The sequence below is a fragment of the Micropterus salmoides genome, unplaced genomic scaffold (assembly GCF_014851395.1).
Source record: "Micropterus salmoides isolate LMB-PRFRI ecotype aquatic unplaced genomic scaffold, ASM1485139v1 Ms_hic_scaffold_15, whole genome shotgun sequence".
Taxonomy (NCBI): domain Eukaryota; kingdom Metazoa; phylum Chordata; class Actinopteri; order Centrarchiformes; family Centrarchidae; genus Micropterus; species Micropterus salmoides.
Genome location: NW_024040596.1, coordinates 16,445,304 through 16,462,847, shown reverse-complemented (window position 1 = coordinate 16,462,847; position 17,544 = coordinate 16,445,304). Strand labels below are relative to the sequence as shown.

The 17,544-nt window shown below is 39.2% G+C and overlaps 1 protein-coding gene across 1 annotated transcript; it reads right to left on the bottom strand.

Annotated features, from left to right (window-relative positions):
* Window positions 1-3,871: 3,871 nt before the first annotated feature.
* glra2 (glycine receptor, alpha 2) lies at window positions 3,872-16,314 on the bottom strand. The gene is made up of 9 exons (XM_038721430.1): window positions 15,784-16,314; window positions 15,056-15,177; window positions 12,556-12,623; window positions 10,683-10,906; window positions 9,295-9,377; window positions 9,060-9,197; window positions 8,743-8,957; window positions 6,849-6,998; window positions 3,872-5,521 (listed from the first exon to the last, which is right to left on the bottom strand). The coding sequence occupies exons 1-9, from the start codon at window positions 15,867-15,869 to the stop codon at window positions 5,240-5,242; spliced, it is 1,368 nt and encodes a 455-aa protein (XP_038577358.1). The 5' UTR covers window positions 15,870-16,314; the 3' UTR covers window positions 3,872-5,239.
* Between the last annotated feature and the right edge of the window lie 1,230 nt (window positions 16,315-17,544).

Sequence of the window (17,544 nt, the reverse complement as noted above, 5' to 3'; positions counted from 1 at the left end):
ATTTTAAGCTGAGAGACAAACACCCAGTAATAAGACCAGTAAATGGCCAGGCAGAAATAGATCACATGTGAAAACGAAAATTCAATTGTATTGCTGTTTCCTTAAAGCCCCAACTGCCTCCCAAAGTAAAATATATGGTTTGTCATCCTATTTTTGCCTGTTAACTTCTATTAACTCTGAGCGGTGGAAGAAGGCTGCGGGGTTTCTAGCCTCTGATGAAGTCCCCTCACTTTAATGGGGAATGAAAAGGTGGTAGAGGAATAATGTGACTGCTGTTATGAGACAACTCAGACATGGGGAAACCAAAATCTACACCCCATGTAAGTTATTAATATTTCATTATATTTACTTACAGGCAAACTGACAGATTCCTGCATCATTTGACACTTTGTGGATTTTAGTATGGAAGCCCTTCATTCATCATCCTGACTAACTTTTCATCTATTTTTTTCCTGGTGAAAGTAGACTGCCATACTTTGATTAGAATAATAAAAATTTAAAGACACAGTCCTTAATATATTGACCGCATATAGTTTAAGCATTTTTTGCTACAGTGAGGGAAATAAGTATTTGAACACCCTGCTATTTTGCAAGTTCTCCCACTTAGAAATCATGGAGGGGTCAGAAATTGTCATCGTAGGTGCATGTCCACTGTGAGAGACATAATCTAAAACAAAAAATCCAGAAATCACAATGTATGATTTTTTAACTATTTATTTGTATGATACAGCTGCAAATAAGTATTTGAACACCTGTCTATCAGCTAGAATTCTGACTCTCAAAGACCTGTTAGTCTGCCTTCAAAATGTCCACCTCCACTCCATTTATTATCCTAAATTAGATGCACCTGTTTGAGGTCGTTAGCTGCATAAAGACACCTGTCCACCCCATACAATCAGTAAGAATCCAACTACTAACATGGCCAAGACCAAAGAGCTGTCCAAAGACACTAGAGACAAAATTGTACACCTCCACAAGGCTGGAAAGGGCTACGGGGAAATTTCCAAGCAGTTTGGTGAAAAAAGGTCCACTGTTGGAGCAATCATTAGAAAATGGAAGAAGCTAAACATGACTGTCAATCTCCCTCGGACTGGGGCTCCATGCAAGAGCTCACCTCGTGGGGTCTCAATGATCCTGAGAAAGGTGAGAAATCAGCCCAGAACTACACGGGAGGAGCTGGTCAATGACCTGAAAAGAGCTGGGACCACCGTTTCCAAGGTTACTGTTGGTAATGCACTAAGACGTCATGGTTTAAAATCATGCATGGCACGGAAGGCTCCCCTGCTTAAACCAGCACATGTCAAGGCCCGTCTTCAGTTTGCCAATGACCATTTGGATGATCCAGAGGAGTCATGGGAGAAAGTCATGTGGTCAGATGAGACCAAAATAGAACTTTTTGGTCATAATTCTACTAACCGTGTTTGGAGGAAGAAGAATGATGAGTACCATCCCAAGAACACCATCCCTACTGTGAAGCATGGGGGTGGTAGCATCATGCTTTGGGGGTGTTTTTCTGCACATGGGACAGGGCGACTGCACTGTATTAAGGAGAGGATGACCGGGGCCATGTATTGCGAGATTTTGGGGAACAACCTCCTTCCCTCAGTTAGAGCATTGAAGATGGGTCGAGGCTGGGTCTTCCAACATGACAATGACCCGAAGCACACAGCCAGGATAACCAAGGAGTGGCTCTGTAAGAAGCATATCAAGGTTCTGGCGTGGCCTAGCCAGTCTCCAGACCTAAACCCAATAGAGAATCTTTGGAGGGAGCTCAAACTCCGTGTTTCTCAGCGACAGCCCAGAAACCTGACTGATCTAGAGAAGATCTGTGTGGAGGAGTGGGCCAAAATCCCTCCTGCAGTGTGTGCAAACCTGGTGAAAAACTACAGGAAACGTTTGACGTCTGTAATTGCAAACAAAGGCTACTGTACCAAATATTAACATTGATTTTCTCAGGTGTTCAAATACTTATTTGCAGCTGTATCATACAAATAAATAGTTAAAAAATCATACATTGTGATTTATGGATTTTTATTTATTTTTATTTTTTTTAGATTATGTCTCTCACAGTGGACATGCACCTACGATGACAATTTCAGACCCCTCCATGATTTCTAAGTGGGAGAACTTGCAAAATAGCAGGGTGTTCAAATACTTATTTTCCTCACTGTATACCTATCTTACTTAATGTACATATAGGGTTGTGTTAATGCTGTGTCTATAACAACATGTTTAGACATGATCATGGATGGTGCTGTTTGATGAAGGCAATTTTTTAATAGCCTACTAATTAAAATGGCATGAACTCGATTTAACAAGAAATTCTCAACACAAGGTCCACTTAACTTTATTTCTGAAGCTTTTAGCCACGTCCTATGGCCTTCCTCAGCAGATCAAGAGACTCAGTTGTCAAGGAGTCATCTCCGTGACAACTGAGCTACTTGATCTACTTCAGTTGTACTGAAGTTGTGGTTTTCAGATGCTGCTTCATTTTTAAATGGTTCTGGGCGTGAATTCATAGACACTAGTTTCTCTGTGATTATAGAAAAGGCTACCTTGAGCTGTAAGGATGGAGTAGAGATCATTACTGCAGATATCCTTACACCAACTAACAATAGTTAGTTGCCACGTGTCACACTGGTGCAGCATTCATGACGCACATAGTCTGTACATAACATGGGCTCTCTTTCATGCACACAGGGTCTGTTCTGCAAGTGTGCCATTGAAGCATAACCGTCTGAATAAACTCCACAGAAAATAGCAGATTTGTGGCTGCTATTATTACTTTAATACAGTGGGAATTTATTTTTAATTTAGTGTGTTTGGAGTATTCATGTTTGGCAAAATCATGCACCAGTGTTCATAACTCCATTAAGGTCCCGCTTTTCTCTCACACTGGCCCTCTCAATTGCTGTGCAGTTGCTATGGCAACCCTCATTTCTTGCCTCTCCCTCAGACCTCACAAAGCAGCCTCCCTAAACCTTAATGAATGGTGCAAAGTTGTCTCCTACTTAAACACAAATATAAAAATATTTCCCTTTCATAAGACGTCATACTGAAGTTGATTGCATAACCTGCATTGCGTTCCTTGCATATTCAAACAGAAGTAATAATGGATGGTGATGTAAGGCTGCGTCTGTGAAATGAATGGTGTTTCCATGAGGGGATTAGTATTGATTTGTTTATAATCCCTATGTGTTGAGCATTAAAAAAAGTAGTTGGATGATTCATGCGGCCTTTTCAATAAACATACCGCATGCCATGTATTCCTCTTTAAGACAAGGTTGATGGCATTGCCCACAGTATGATAATGAATTTCATTATTAGTAGGATAATGTAATTACAGGGTATCCATCTGTTTATCAACATGATATATTTGGGTTACCCATGGCTTGTGTCTGAGCTCACATGCAGTAGCAGTTTAAGATGCTTTATTAGCCTGTATGTATATCCAATACAGTTGTCCTCTCTTTTCTGTGAATGCCATTAAACTGGTAGGTACGCACCAGCTGATGGAATCACAACACTACAGTGTGAAGTCCATTATCATGCATTAATGGAAACCCACTGTCAGATCATATCTGTGTCACCCTGCAGGCCACCCAGCAATCCATGGTGTGCGTCATCACCCTGACTTATGGTCTCGGTGAGGAGAAGAGACCGTCTTTGTCATTTTCTTTGATGTGATCTGCAACTGGGCACCAAAAGCATTTTTATGCGTTTGTGACTTATTTGTCAGATATTTTTTTTCCTTGAAAAGTGTCCATGTCTTCATGTGTAATCCCATCAACAAATGTGTGAAAATATAAAACAAAGCCAAGTCTTCTACCTTATATATGACATGCGAAGTGGAAATAAAGTAAATATGGTGGTGCACTGTCAATTTTATTGATGTACAGACCAGTAAATAACCTTTTTCAGGAATAGCATTCAAGAAAGGAGTTCTTCACAACAGTATATCAAGAGTGCAAAGACCATTAGCTGCTCTGTACCATGAATGTTATGCAGATCTGTCCTTCACCCTTTGGATTCATCTACAAACATAGATCACCATCCAGCAAAAAACACTCCAAGTGAAGGGAAACGGTTCACAGCATAGGTTGAAGAAGTATACAGAAAGCTATTATTTTTTAAATAAACATAACCTTTCCTCCATTACAATAAATATTTCATCAGACTAAATCTACAAAAACATAGTTTCAAACTTTAAAACCATAGATAAGATACCTGGAGTATTTACCTGGAATATAAATTAATTTATGTGAATATGACAACATTGAGTAATGCAGTGCATGTTCACAGTTTGTAGGCTTACCTATACACTTGCTCAGAATTGACCATTATACTTTCATGAACCTAGCCTGTGAATATATGACAGTTTGTTTAATAAATTATTTTAGAATGTAAAGGAAAATTTGTGACTCATAACATGGGAATATTAAGTGACACCAGTTGTCTGTGAATATGATTTATAATACACTTAAGAGAAAAAGGAAACAACAAGAAGGATATCTGGCCACAGGTAGTGAAGCTCAAACGGTGCATTCGGCTCAGATAGACCACTAAACAAGAGGAGATGCTTGAAAAAATAGAGAAGCACAGCACTTCATCTTACCAGATCTTTGATATCTAAGGCCTCAGGTATTTCATAAAAATGCAGTCTCCGATTCCAGATTTCCATCTGCTTTGTTCGCACTCATGCCTGAAACGTGTGCTGCTTCCTAATGTCTGAAGGAGGCATCTGTACGTGCTTTCTGCCTGTATGTATAGTTTGCTGCTTTATTTTGTATAAACACAGAGGAAGTGCCCTGACAATAGTGCTATATAAAACAGTCCTAAATATCCTTGATAAGAAATACCCTTTTTGCAATCACAAAAAGTCTTTGAGGGTCTGGCTAAGCTACCTTACAGTTACAAATCCATGGAATGTTTCTTTGTTCCTTGGTTGTGCAGACGTCAAGCCTTGAGTTAAAATCATGTTTCCAGATTTGTCAGGAAATATTATGCAGCAGTACAACAACAACAACGACACCAAAAAAAAGCATCTGTGTCAAGAGCTCTTCACCTTATCAGAACATGATAATTACTGTATGATGCATGAACATTATACATTATCCCTGAAAGAACACCACCAACATCACCATGGTGGTGTCTCCCATCTCATCTCACTGTGCTTTCTAAGCATTTCTCAATCTGAGAAATGAAAAATAATTTTTTTTTTTGTCAATGAATAAAGTCTTTACTTTTTGTGGATGTCCTCATGCCTGATGATCTTGTAGGTAACCCAGTAGAAGACATTGAAGATAAGGAACGCCAAAGGAAAGGCAGCCCTGGAAATAGTGTCTATCCTCTTGGCTCTGTCCACAAACTTCTTCTTCATGGTGTCTATATCCTTAGGGACTGATGGTTGAGGGGTGGGAGCAGGAACAGCGTTCTTAACAGCTGAGCCATCCTTCGTTGGCAGACACTGACTCATATTGTAGCCAGCAAAATTAAAGCGGCCTTCACGCATTTCATCATCCTGAAAAAACACATGCACATGTGGACAGAATGAACTTAATTGGTCTTTCTCAAAAGACTGCAGCTCAAAATGTATGCTTTACTTCTGGCCACTGGCTTGGCGTTGCTGTAGCACAGGGAACTTACAAAAGATTTTACAAACGCATTTAATTAAAAACAAAATCCCAAGATAACCTGGTGCACTTTAATGATAAACTGCTGAATCTTAATTCAGGCGAATAATGATAATGTTACACTACGTCAATATCCCAAACAAGAGTCTACAACCATGCTAGCAGCTCTGTGAGGCTGAAGTTAGTCATAGCGGTGCTTTGACCTAAAGCTAACATCAACATGCTAACGTGAAAATGTTTAGCATTTATAATGTTTATTCTGTACACACAACATCTATTTCACGTCTGTCAATCCTGAGATCTCCTTAAACGTTGCACAGCTTTCTTCCATTTTTGGCCCCATTAAAATTTTTGGAAGAGTTTTTTGGCCCTATTAAAACTTTTGGCCCCATTAAAATTTTTGGAAGAGTTTTTCCTTGTCGGAATCAATGGTCTAAGAACAGTAATTATCGTATATAGCCTACTGTAGCCTACATACTGTAAAGCAAATTTGTGATTTTGAGCAATATAAATACAATTAAACTGGCCTGACAAATCATCCTGAGGGTAATAATAATATAATAATAATAATCCTTATTTGTAGAGCACTTTTCAAAAACAAGTTACAAAGTGCTTTAACAAGTGTAAAGAATAATACAAAAAAGATAAGAGCATGAAAATTTAATATAAAATTAGTAAAATACAATAAAATAAAAGGGATAAAATAAAGTCAAATAAGATCGGGAAAGGCTCTCCTATAAAAGTATGTTTTAAGAAGGGACTTAAAAGAGTTCACCGACTCAGCCGACCTGATTTCCTCGGGCAGGCTGTTCCAGAGCCTCGGGGCCCTGACAGCAAACGCTCTGTCCCCTTTAGTTTTCAGTCGAGACTCTGGAACAGACAACAGACCTCTGCCCGAGGATCTCAAGGTACGTGCTGGTGCGTATGGGACTAAAAGGTAAGAAATATAACAAGGCGAGAGGCCATGAAGAGCTTTAAAAGTGATCAATAGAATTTTAAAGTCAATTCTAAAAGGGTACATGGCAGTCTATCCAAAAGATAGCCCATTGAAACATTTCAATGTGTTGCTAAAGGTATCGTCAAAGATATTAGGATTCACTCCCTGGGGACCGTGAATATCTTTTCAGAATTGAATGGCAATATTCCATTTTTAGCCATCCCTAATGGCTAAAAAGTTTGATGAACAGCAACCTTGTAAAGACTTTGAGAGCTTACCTTGTGATTCCTCCTTTGTCTTCGCCTAAGGCGAAGGAACTCTTTCTGTTGCCTGGAGACAAAATTAACCCCAGCATATTCTAGCAATGCAGCAAATACAAAGAGCAGACACACAGCCATCCAGATATCAATGGCTTTCACGTAAGAGACCTGGGAGAGAAAACAGATTCCCTTTGTTAGATCCTCCAAGGTGACAGCATTAGCTAACAGTTCAAATGCAGAATGAATTTTTGCTTTGACTTGAAATATTGGTAGATTCTTTCTAACATTTCTTTATTGATTTTGAGTCTTAGATCTCCATTGTAATCTGCGGTTGCATTTTTGTGTTTTTCTCCACTCATCTTACTCATTATGTCAGTTAACTGGGACTTCTAAATGACTGTAATTATAGGTAATGTTTGCTAACAAGTGTATCAGAGCTGCCAGTAATGTCAGTGATTGCATTAAACAGTGGGAAATAATTGCCACCTTAATTAGCAAAAAAAACTGTAGAGAACTGTAATTTGAATTTGTACCTTTAGCATTGGTTTTGATCTGGTTCTTCTGAGAAAGTGAGGATGAAACTGAGAGTCTTTGCTGCTCCTCGGTGCAACCCCTAACTTCATGACAGCTGATTAGCATGTGGAGAAAACAACTCAGCTTTTTGAGGGCACTTTAGGCATATTTAGTTTTTGTTTTCTTGAATCGAGGTTCTCAAAGGCTTCCCTTTAAATATTTATCAGTATACGTGTCTTTTATGTGAGAATCTCTGACGTGGCCAAGGCCTTCGGTGTTCATGTGTAGATGCATGGAGAGTGATTGATCATCAAGACCTGACTCTTCCTGCCTTTAGTACCCTTCACAATATGTGCGTGGTAATTAACATGATTGACAATATGCTACCACAGACTACCACTGCTGTCTGTAATGTACACATGTTCTATGATAACTTTGTTGTCATTAACAAAAATGTTGAATGCTGTGAATTGTACCAATTGGGTGCCAAGAGATGCCCAGTTAAGGTTTAATCATATGAAATCCAAAATCCTAAATTATGTGTTTCTTGTACCCCGGAGTAATACAGCAGCTTTCACATATTAGTTTTTACTATCCTTTCATTCACTTGATTGATTGTTAGTTCCTGTAGTGTCTTCTTGTGTCGATTGTTCATTTGTCTTCATATTTGCCTAGTTCATATGTTCTGTTTCACCTAAGCTCCCATGGATTGACAAGAAATAGTACAATCTAATCGATCTATTGATTACTCTACACTTTAAATTATAATAAATACCAGTAAATAAATTTGTGTCTTTAGCTCCCTGTAGCTATATCTTACCTTAGACCTTTTCATCAACAACAAATATACACACATGGCTATGGGAGAGTCTTTCAGTTTAGTCTCATAAAAGGTTCTGAAATGTACATATCTTAAAATGCAAATATATCTACATATATATTTAGAGGTGGATAGGTTTGCTTTTTACCCAAGGTCAGCTCTCAAAGTTAATAATAATTTGTACCGTCCATTCAGAACCGCAGAGTGTCATGTTTTAAAATGCCACCCTCAGAGCACCTTGAAATAACGTTTGTTCTTAAATTTCTTTTACATATTTGCCTCTGTTTCAGCAAAACTTCACACACAGAACATCAACTTTCTGTCAAACATGATTTAAACATTTACAAAGTACCATTATTCATATTAATGTGCCTGTTCAAAAACCGTAAGATGTATGTAATTGCAGTTAATTTCTTCCAAATGCATACAATAACTGGTGCGTGCCTTTATACCAGTGTCTATGTTCCACCAGTAGAGTGAGTATACATGATTGAGACGTACATATTTGATATAGTAGCGCGACATATTAGACCTACAAGTTTAAAACATAGTCTGCTGAGAAAACCGAACAAGGTTTACCTTTGGAAGAGAAGCTCTGGAGCCAGAGCTTTGGGTAGTCATGGTAAGCACAGTGGTGATGCCCAGCGCCACTCTGGCAGGAGCAGCATCCATATTGATCCAAAAAGACACCCAAGACAGGATGACAATGAGCAGGGAAGGAATGTACATCTGGATCAGGTAGTATCCCATCTGTCGCTCCAGATGAAATTTGACTTCTATACAGGTGAATTTACCTGCAAGAAACACAAATGCAATTCAGCTACAAAACCAGGAGATGTGTTGGCTGCGTGAACCATAAACAGCATATGGTTGTGTGTGTGTGTGTGTCCTCTGACCGGTGTTGTAGTGTTTTGTGCAGTAGCCCAGCTCCTTCTCTTCCCTCATAATGAATTGAGGCAGCGTGAGCCCGTCTGACACCTGCACTGCACCGTTCTCCAGCCACTCGAAGATCAAGTCATTCATGGTGTAGCCGACTAGAGCAGTAATAGAATAGATGAATCCAAATTTATATACACAGTAGATATTCACTAGAAAGTGCAGCGACACAACTGAGACAAAGTCATTGCTTACAGCTTTCCAGTTGCATTGTACAAGTTTGGACATCCATCGGAAAGTTCTTCAGGTCCATCGGGCAGGACAGAATGAGAGTCAACCTATGATGCAAGACAAAGAGGACGGACCACACCAAACTAGTGAACTAGTGGGTCGACACATGAAGTAAAAATAATTTGCTAGAAAAATTAAATTATAGTCGGTACTTTTTTGTAATCTCTGTATGGTGTGCTTCTTTCTCCTGTCTGACATATCATGTAGGATTCCCTCCAGCAGGTTCCTATCACACTTTCATTACTGCAACTTATTGTCTCTGTGATGCATTGTGGTCTGCAGTCTTCTCACTCTGTCATTTCTCTCATGAATGGAGAGAGTGGCTGACCACCTTTCATCTCTCCCGTTGACCCACTCTGCCTCAACACCTGAGCACTGCTCACCCTTGAGCTGCTCGCCAAATGGACTCAAAATTGATCTGCTTTATACCGCATCATCGCAGAGAAAATTGAATGCTGTGTGTGATTGAAGTTGTAGTGAAATGAAATGAATTTTCATATCTTGTACTGGGTTTTGCTCAAGTTCTGGGCTAATTGGCCTTTAAAATGTAATCCATCCTGACTGGGTTGCATGTTTCAGAATCTTCCACAATGCTTTTATGGAGTATAAAAAATTCTGCATGCGGAGAAACTAAAATGAAAAATTCCCCTTTTTTTAATCTTCGTTTTGGATTCTCAACAATGCCCCTGAGATTAGCTTGCCCTCTTGCAATCAGTGTTCCTTTATTAAAAATCTACATTGCACACAGAGATGCACTGTAGTTCAGTGAATTATGCAATTTCAAAGGAGTGATCAAAAAGAGATAAAACCCATTCAAAACTGTGTGTCTTAGATTGACAGTCTTTGATGTTTGAGAGGAAAAGTAAGAAAAGCAATAAGTGAACATGTCCTGGGGTGGTATATGTATCAGAGCTTTTGGTTCTCTGCAGTATCCTTCTTCAGATAGATTAGATTAGATTAGATTAGATTCTACAGACCCCATAATGCCAAATGGTGTAACATTTATTTCTGATTATTTTTATGATTTTCTCTTTTATTCACCTGGCAAGCAGTAAAAATGGCCACCACAACTTCCAGAGCTAAAGGCAATGTCTTATAAAACATCTGTTTTGCCCAGCTTACAGACTTTCAGTTTGCTATCATGGAAGACAAAGAAAACTGGAACATATTCTCAGCTATTTTTGCACCCATATCTTTTTCTTAACCAACCACCAAAACAGTTGCACATGCATTTTCTGTTGATCGGGTGATCAAATAATCGACTGAACGGTTCAGCTCTGGTGTAAACCTCTACTTTTAATTCTTGAGGCATTTTATTTCTCTTGTTTATTACAACATATCCAGCACGTCACCTGATACTGTAAAGGACAGTCCCATCCTTGAAGATCCGCAGAAGCTTGTTGTCTGTGGTGACATCATGGAAGTTGGCTCCTTTCTCATTGGCAAAGAAGAGGTCAGGCTTCCATATGGAGTCCAACATGGATGGGTCGAGGTCGAGGGAGGAATCTGGATATTTACTATACGCCAGCCGAGGGTCATTCCACTTCTGCCGCAGGAAGATGTTCACTCTGTAGTCCTGCAGAGATGACAAGCAGCTTTGCATATTTTGAAGTGCAGTGGTTGGGGTTATGAGGCAGCATGCTAGTCTTCATTGGTATAGGTTTTTAATATTATATATCCTTCTTTTGATGAGGTAGAAAAATTGCATTGGTGACCCTTGTGAATATTCTAATGAACAGAAAATTAATCTATCATAGAAAAAAATGTAATAAATACCAAGCAAGCAAATATCAAGAAGTCAAACACTTACATGTTCACATGTATTTTCTTGAATGATAGAATGTAACTAAGTACATTTACTCAAGTATCAAACTTAAGTACAGTTCTAAGGTATTTTTACTTTGTGTTTCCACTCTATGCTACTTGATACTTGTACTTCAAAATATTTTAGTGGGTAAGTTTTTGCTCCACTACATTTATTTTACAGCTTTAGTTACTTTATAGATTTACATACAAAATATATGATCAGTATATAAAGTAGTTCAAAAGATCTCTCCTTTGACTTCAACATTAAAATTCTGTTTACACATTAATGCAAATATAACAGAAATACAATAATATAAAATAAGTACATTTTGCTACTGATCCTTTCTTACTTTTTTGATTTTACTACTTCTTTCACCACTGATTTTGTTGTTTTTGCTACATTCATATTCTCACTCAATTACAACTGTTGTGATAATACAAAACATTCTCAAAAACATTAATACAAATAAGAACATGGCAAAATTAAAAAAAAGGAATTTCAGTGCACTTTTGGCAAAATCTATACTTCTAGGTGCCTATGTGTTCTTAAATTTCATACATTTGTTCAAATGACCAGTTTGATGTTTATGTTGCAAGTTGCATTTCCAAAACACTGACCTTACAATAACTTTGCTTATAAATTATAATTATATAAGAGAAGCTAAAGATGGATTTATAAGATGTAGTGGCTGATGAGGAAAACTCTGACCATGCAGTTATCAGTAAACTGAGTGCCACAAAGCTCAGTTGCACAGAGTAATTGATATGTCATGATGATGAGAGACCCTTATGTTGTTTGACATTTCATCAGCATATTGGCGGTTCCAAATATTTGCATGCGTGTCTAAAGCTGTGTAATTCCCTGGCAATCTTATGAGTGCCAGCTCCTGCGCAAATTATCATCCTTCATTCATAATCTAAGTAGTTATTATCAGTCATTATGAATCCTTTGATCATGATGAGTTTCAATGCAGCCTCGCAGGTTTTATGTTTTCCCCCCTTAGGCAGCTGGATGCCTTCACACATCACATTTTATACATCAGCTTGTTTGAAAGCCCCAGCCCCCAAACTGGCAGCACTTAAAGTGAATTGGTTGGAATTTCTTGCATTAATCATCAAACCTGGACTAACATGTATATAAGGGGCATCGGGGGAGAATAAACCAACTCTTATTTTGATAGCCAGAGAACTGAATTTTTTTTTGATATGATGTCTGTGTGCCTCATGGAGCCGCCAATAGACTCTTTGATGGCAAAAACAAAGTCTTTTCGTGAATACGTAGACACTGCAATGATAAATGTTTTTTTTGTAAAGGTAGATTAGGTGAGTAAAAAAAGACAACAAACAGGATGATTCATTTTTAACTCCTGAGCAGGGGTCAGGGCTTTAGAACATGTCCAAGCGCAACGCTGAACTCACCATTGTAGTTTCTGCTATAGAACCAAAGCTGTTGATAAATATGTTGCAGGTAACATTAACTGGTGGACCTGCAGGTTGAGGGATAGATAACACATTGACACATTGTTGAAATCAGCCAAAATGCCAGATGAACTCACCATAGTTGTCTCTGTGACAGAGCCGAAACTGTTGATAAAAATATTGCATGTAACGTTTACAGGGGGACCTGTGAAATGGGATGACAATGACATGATAGGAGAAAGCCTTAAACCATCAGGAAATTTGGGTCTGTTGGTTCACGAGCTGCGGTTTCACTGCGTATGTCAGCATGCATTAATACCAACAAGCGCTATTTTACAGAAGCTCCAGGAGTGGATGGTGACACATTGCATGCTTTGTAAAAACCAGACGCAAAAGATCACATACAACAGGAGAGGACCCATGTTTGGCTTTGGTGTGAGACTGAAAGGGTGTATTCTAAATTTAGCTGGATGTTATTAAAGTGCAATTATGTTCAAACTAAATGAAATCATTCGTGACAATAGCAAACTGTGTCAGCTTTGTTACAGTCTTTATAATTATGTTATGATCTCTTGTGTGGGGATCTTTTGTTCTTAATACATTTTTTTCCAACATCCATTCTTTACAAATTTAGCAGAGGACACATACACACACACAGACAAATGCATGCACACACACAGTCATTTAGGGCTGCAATGATTAGCCGAATAATCGATCAGTAAATTTACAGGAAAATTCATCAACATGATAATCGATCAGTTGTTTAAATACCAAGGAAATCTAGCTTCTAAATTGTGAATTTTTTCTTATTCAAACTACATATCTTTGGGTTTTGGATGTAAAAAAAACTATTTGAATATGTCAAAATTGGCCTTTTGGAAATTGTGATGGATTTATAACTAATTTGTGACATTTGTTGTGATTTACAATTAATCAATCAATCCAGAAATCTACAGATTATTCCATAATGAAAATCCTCATCAGTTGCAGCCCTACAGTAATTTGTTAGTTCCAATGTCAAGTCAGAGCATTTTCTCTGCAACACTTTGAGTACAAAGTAACCAGCATGCTCTAATGAGTAGTGTCATGTTTACTCCACAGAGTGTCCTGAACTGAAATTTCTTTGCGAGGGCTTGGTAGCTTATGCCATTTAAAGTCACAGCAAATCTTTTTTTTTTCTCTATCTGATAATTGAAGTTGTAAGCCCTTCCTAGTGCCCTTCCCATGTACTTTCCTCATTAATACTGCATGACACTTGGTACTAATATTTGCCTCGGTTTGTCGTCAGGTAGCTACATTTAACGGCAGAAGCAGAAAAAATAAAGCAGCACCTCCTCACAACAAACTCAGCAAGGAAATCTAGGTCAGCCTTCAGAAATACAGTTCAACACTCTCTTCAAAGTATGACTAGCAGGTTCGCAACCGAAATCATCTGTTTACATCACAGTGGGTTCATGCAAAAGTGTTTGTTTTCTAGCTATAAGATACTAGCTAGTGTACAACACAGGGAGCTTTATCTGCCTTAAAATACAGAATTAATGCAAATTAAACCAGCAACATTGCTTCATTCCTTTTAATCCACGTGTGCTCATTCTCTCTTAAATAGCTAGAAACAGTTTCTCTCTCTTAATCCCACCCCTGAAATTGCCAGCCTGTATTAAACAGGCTGTCCTCCTCACATCTTAAGTCTATTTCAGCCGTCTTTTCAACATTTTCCCTTTTCTCCCAGATGGAGTGGAAAGATCTGGGCCATGTGTTTCCGAATCCTGCTGATCAATCTCCGTGCCACACTGTCTGACTGCTTCAACAACTGGAATCCCCAAACCCCGACAAATCCCAGCCCACCTGACCCAGCCTGGAGTGGGCTTGAGCCCCAGCAGGCTGGCCTCTCCTCACTCAGCTCCGTTCCAGTGACAGATGCTGTGTCTGTCCTCAGCATCACAGCAACAACAACAGAGGATGTCAGTAGCCTGCAGCCTTGCCACGGGGGCACCATCCATCATTTGGCCTGTCATGGTGGCATCCCTGTGTGCAATTGTGGCTGGGATATTTGCATGCCTTTTTGTTGTAGTTTTCAAATTATGACTTAATTGAGATGTGGATTTTCTCTGACATGATTCTACTAAATGAAACAATGTTACAATGAGGGGGGTGACTTTATGATTGAATTCAAGCCAGGACAACCATCAACCATCAACCATCAACCATCAACCACCGTTACTGTCAACTGAAGTGATTGATTGTTCTTATCAAAGGGTAGGCTGCACATTCTCTTGGCATCAGATCAATGGATCTCCAGATAAGTAATAATGTTAAAATCTGGTGTGTTTACAGTTGCAATGTAAGTGCGGGGTATTCTGCATGCAAAAATACTCTATGTACTCTATGTATCACATGTGGACAAAAGGTGGAGTTTCTGTGTGTGTGTGTGTGTGTGTGTGTGTGTGTGTAAAGTGAGGTGTGTGAAGATTTCCAAAGACAAAGAAAGTGATTCACAAACCTTTAAAATTCGGTCTTATTCGTGCATCATACCCAGACGTGCGACCCATGAGTGAGTCCAGAAAGTCAGATGGAGACATGTTGGAGGATGATCTGGAATCATGCTCCTTTGCATCCACAACTCTGGAAAACACACACACACACACACACACACACACACACACACACAGAGTCAGAAAATCACTTTATCTGACAGAAGTCACGGCTGAAAACCTTATCTGTCGCCTAGCAGCTGCATGGGAGTGATGGGGGCAAGCACAGGGAAACTAGAAAATGCGTTAAAGCGCACACGTATCAGACATGCGATTTCGACGTTGTGGGCATCTCCTTTTAACGAGAAGGAGCTATATTTTCTGTCACATATTGCAAGATTACCGCACAAATATCACATCGTGCAGTAATTTCATGTGAAACATTGTAGACATGTTAATGATGCCACAAGAAAATATAAAATAATACCATCACGTGCATGAATGTCAAATGCTACAAAAAACCACAATCCCATAGAATATTTTAGGGACCATATATACAATTCAAACAGTTGGAAAGAAACACTCAAGCAATTACCAACTTAGTTTATGCAGAAAAAAGTCACTGCTCATTTGATATTGTTTCTTGAATTAAGTTTAAAATGACCTACATTAATTATCTAATTTTAAACTTAGAAGGAAATAATTATTTGTTTTAAATCTATAAAATCAACTATGTTCGCTAAACAAATTGGCCTACCTGAAGTTGTTTGTCTCCATGAAATATGTAAATAAAGCTGCCAAAACCTTAATAAAGGAGCGATTCATTCCTGGTGGCTTTCCCATGTGCTCACTTTTTTATTTCTTCCATATGTTTACATTGGTCAAACACATAATCCAAATGGGGCCACCGCTTTCTTCCTGACCAAGTCGTGGGCGTTTGGGTGTTCTTTTGTCACACAAAAATACAGAAGACATTCCTCAGCGCAGCCACAGATCATAGTTTAGTTTCATGAAACTCTGACTCCCTGAAACAGATCTCTCGAAGCGGCGGCGTGAACAAACATCAGTCCTGTGTACAGACGCCGAGAGGGTGAAACTCCAAAAACGTGTAGCGCTGGAAGCTCTCTGATTTGGAGTTGAGTCAGATCTAAAAGCTCGCTCTGTAAAAACAAACCCGCTGGCCAGTGTTGTTATGTGTGAAGTGAAATGTTTCGCAGGTGGAGGACTGTCCTCTGTTGAGGAATGGGAGTGGAACGCCTTTTCTCATTTCAGCGCTTGGACAGCTCTCGGTCCCGTTACGCGCAAGCGCAAGACTTTAAAGTGGCAAACGTGAGTTGGTTTTCAATAAGTCCATAAACGAGGGAGGTAATCATCACAAACACGTTCAAACATTGTCCTTAGTGTCTGTTACATAATCGGAGGTGTCAGTTTTAAATGGCACAGCTTTTGTTTCACGAGCGTACTCATCACTGCGCATCAGGATCAACTGGCTTTAGGAAATTATTTGGATAATGTGGTGAAGTCTGAAGTGAAAATGTGACTTAAAACCTACACTAGTAATAACATACAAGCCTAATTATTCTAGGATGCAATTCAGCTAAAAAACAAACATTTATACTGAGGGTGTATAGGCTAATATAAGATTGACTGGATTGTTGTAAGATTGACTGTTGTTTTTGTTCCCATTCTCGTGTGTTTAGAGCAACCTGCATCCTCACACAAATGTGAAAAGTGTAAACAAAGGACGCCACAGAAGCCGCTGGGAGAGTATTTGGTACCCCGGTTGCCCTGGAAACAGATTTCCGAGGCACATCATTGGGAATGCTGAAAGGTTGGCCTCCCAGAGCGAGACGGAAGAGAGCTGACTGACAGACAGAGACAGAGACGGCAGGAAATATACTATAGGCTGGTTGAATCCCAAGGGTGGAGGAACAGAGGTTTAGTAGGCCAATTATTCGACATATATGTTTATAACCTTTTGTTTTTTATACAGATACCGCATGGGGGTCTGGCAGTGTAAGGATATGAGTGGGCTGCGAGGCTTTCATGGACCACAGGCATGAATGACTCATTCCACATGAATACACAGGCATGTGCTGAGGAGGAAACAGCTAAACTTAGCGAGAAGAGGGGGAGAAAAAAAGGTATTTCATTCACATCAGACCAACAGGCATGGTGTTGTGAGATTCCTCTCAGCACATCACATGCCTCAATGCTGTGACGTGCTCAGGGCCATATTACACTTTAGTCTGACACTTGGTTACTGACCAGTTTCCAGATCATCTTAGCCTTTCTCAGCCTCGAGGACGAGTGCTCCTGGTCTCCTCCTCTGTTAATGCTGAAGTCCAAATTACAAGTGTCACACTGTATCTCATGGTTGGGAATTTGTGGCTTGCTATGGTGTGGGGATCAGTATGTGCATGGTATGTTCTATACAGCATGTTTAATCGCACAAATATTTACCAAGAGGAACATGTACGGTTGCACATGTATGCACTTTTTTAAAAATTAACAAACA

Bases quoted from the DNA above. Each gene is read 5' to 3' on its own strand.
- glra2 (XM_038721430.1), bottom strand. From the start codon at position 15,869: ATGGGAAAGCCACCAGGAATGAATCGCTCCTTTATTAAGGTTTTGGCA. The intron at 9,378-10,682 runs GTGACGTGCTGG...CTTGCATCATAG, and splicing joins ACTGTCCTTTACAGTATCAG to GTTGACTCTCATTCTGTCCT. The intron at 6,999-8,742 runs GTAAACCTTGTT...TTTCTCTCCCAG, and splicing joins CCAGAGCTTCTCTTCCAAAG to GTCTCTTACGTGAAAGCCAT.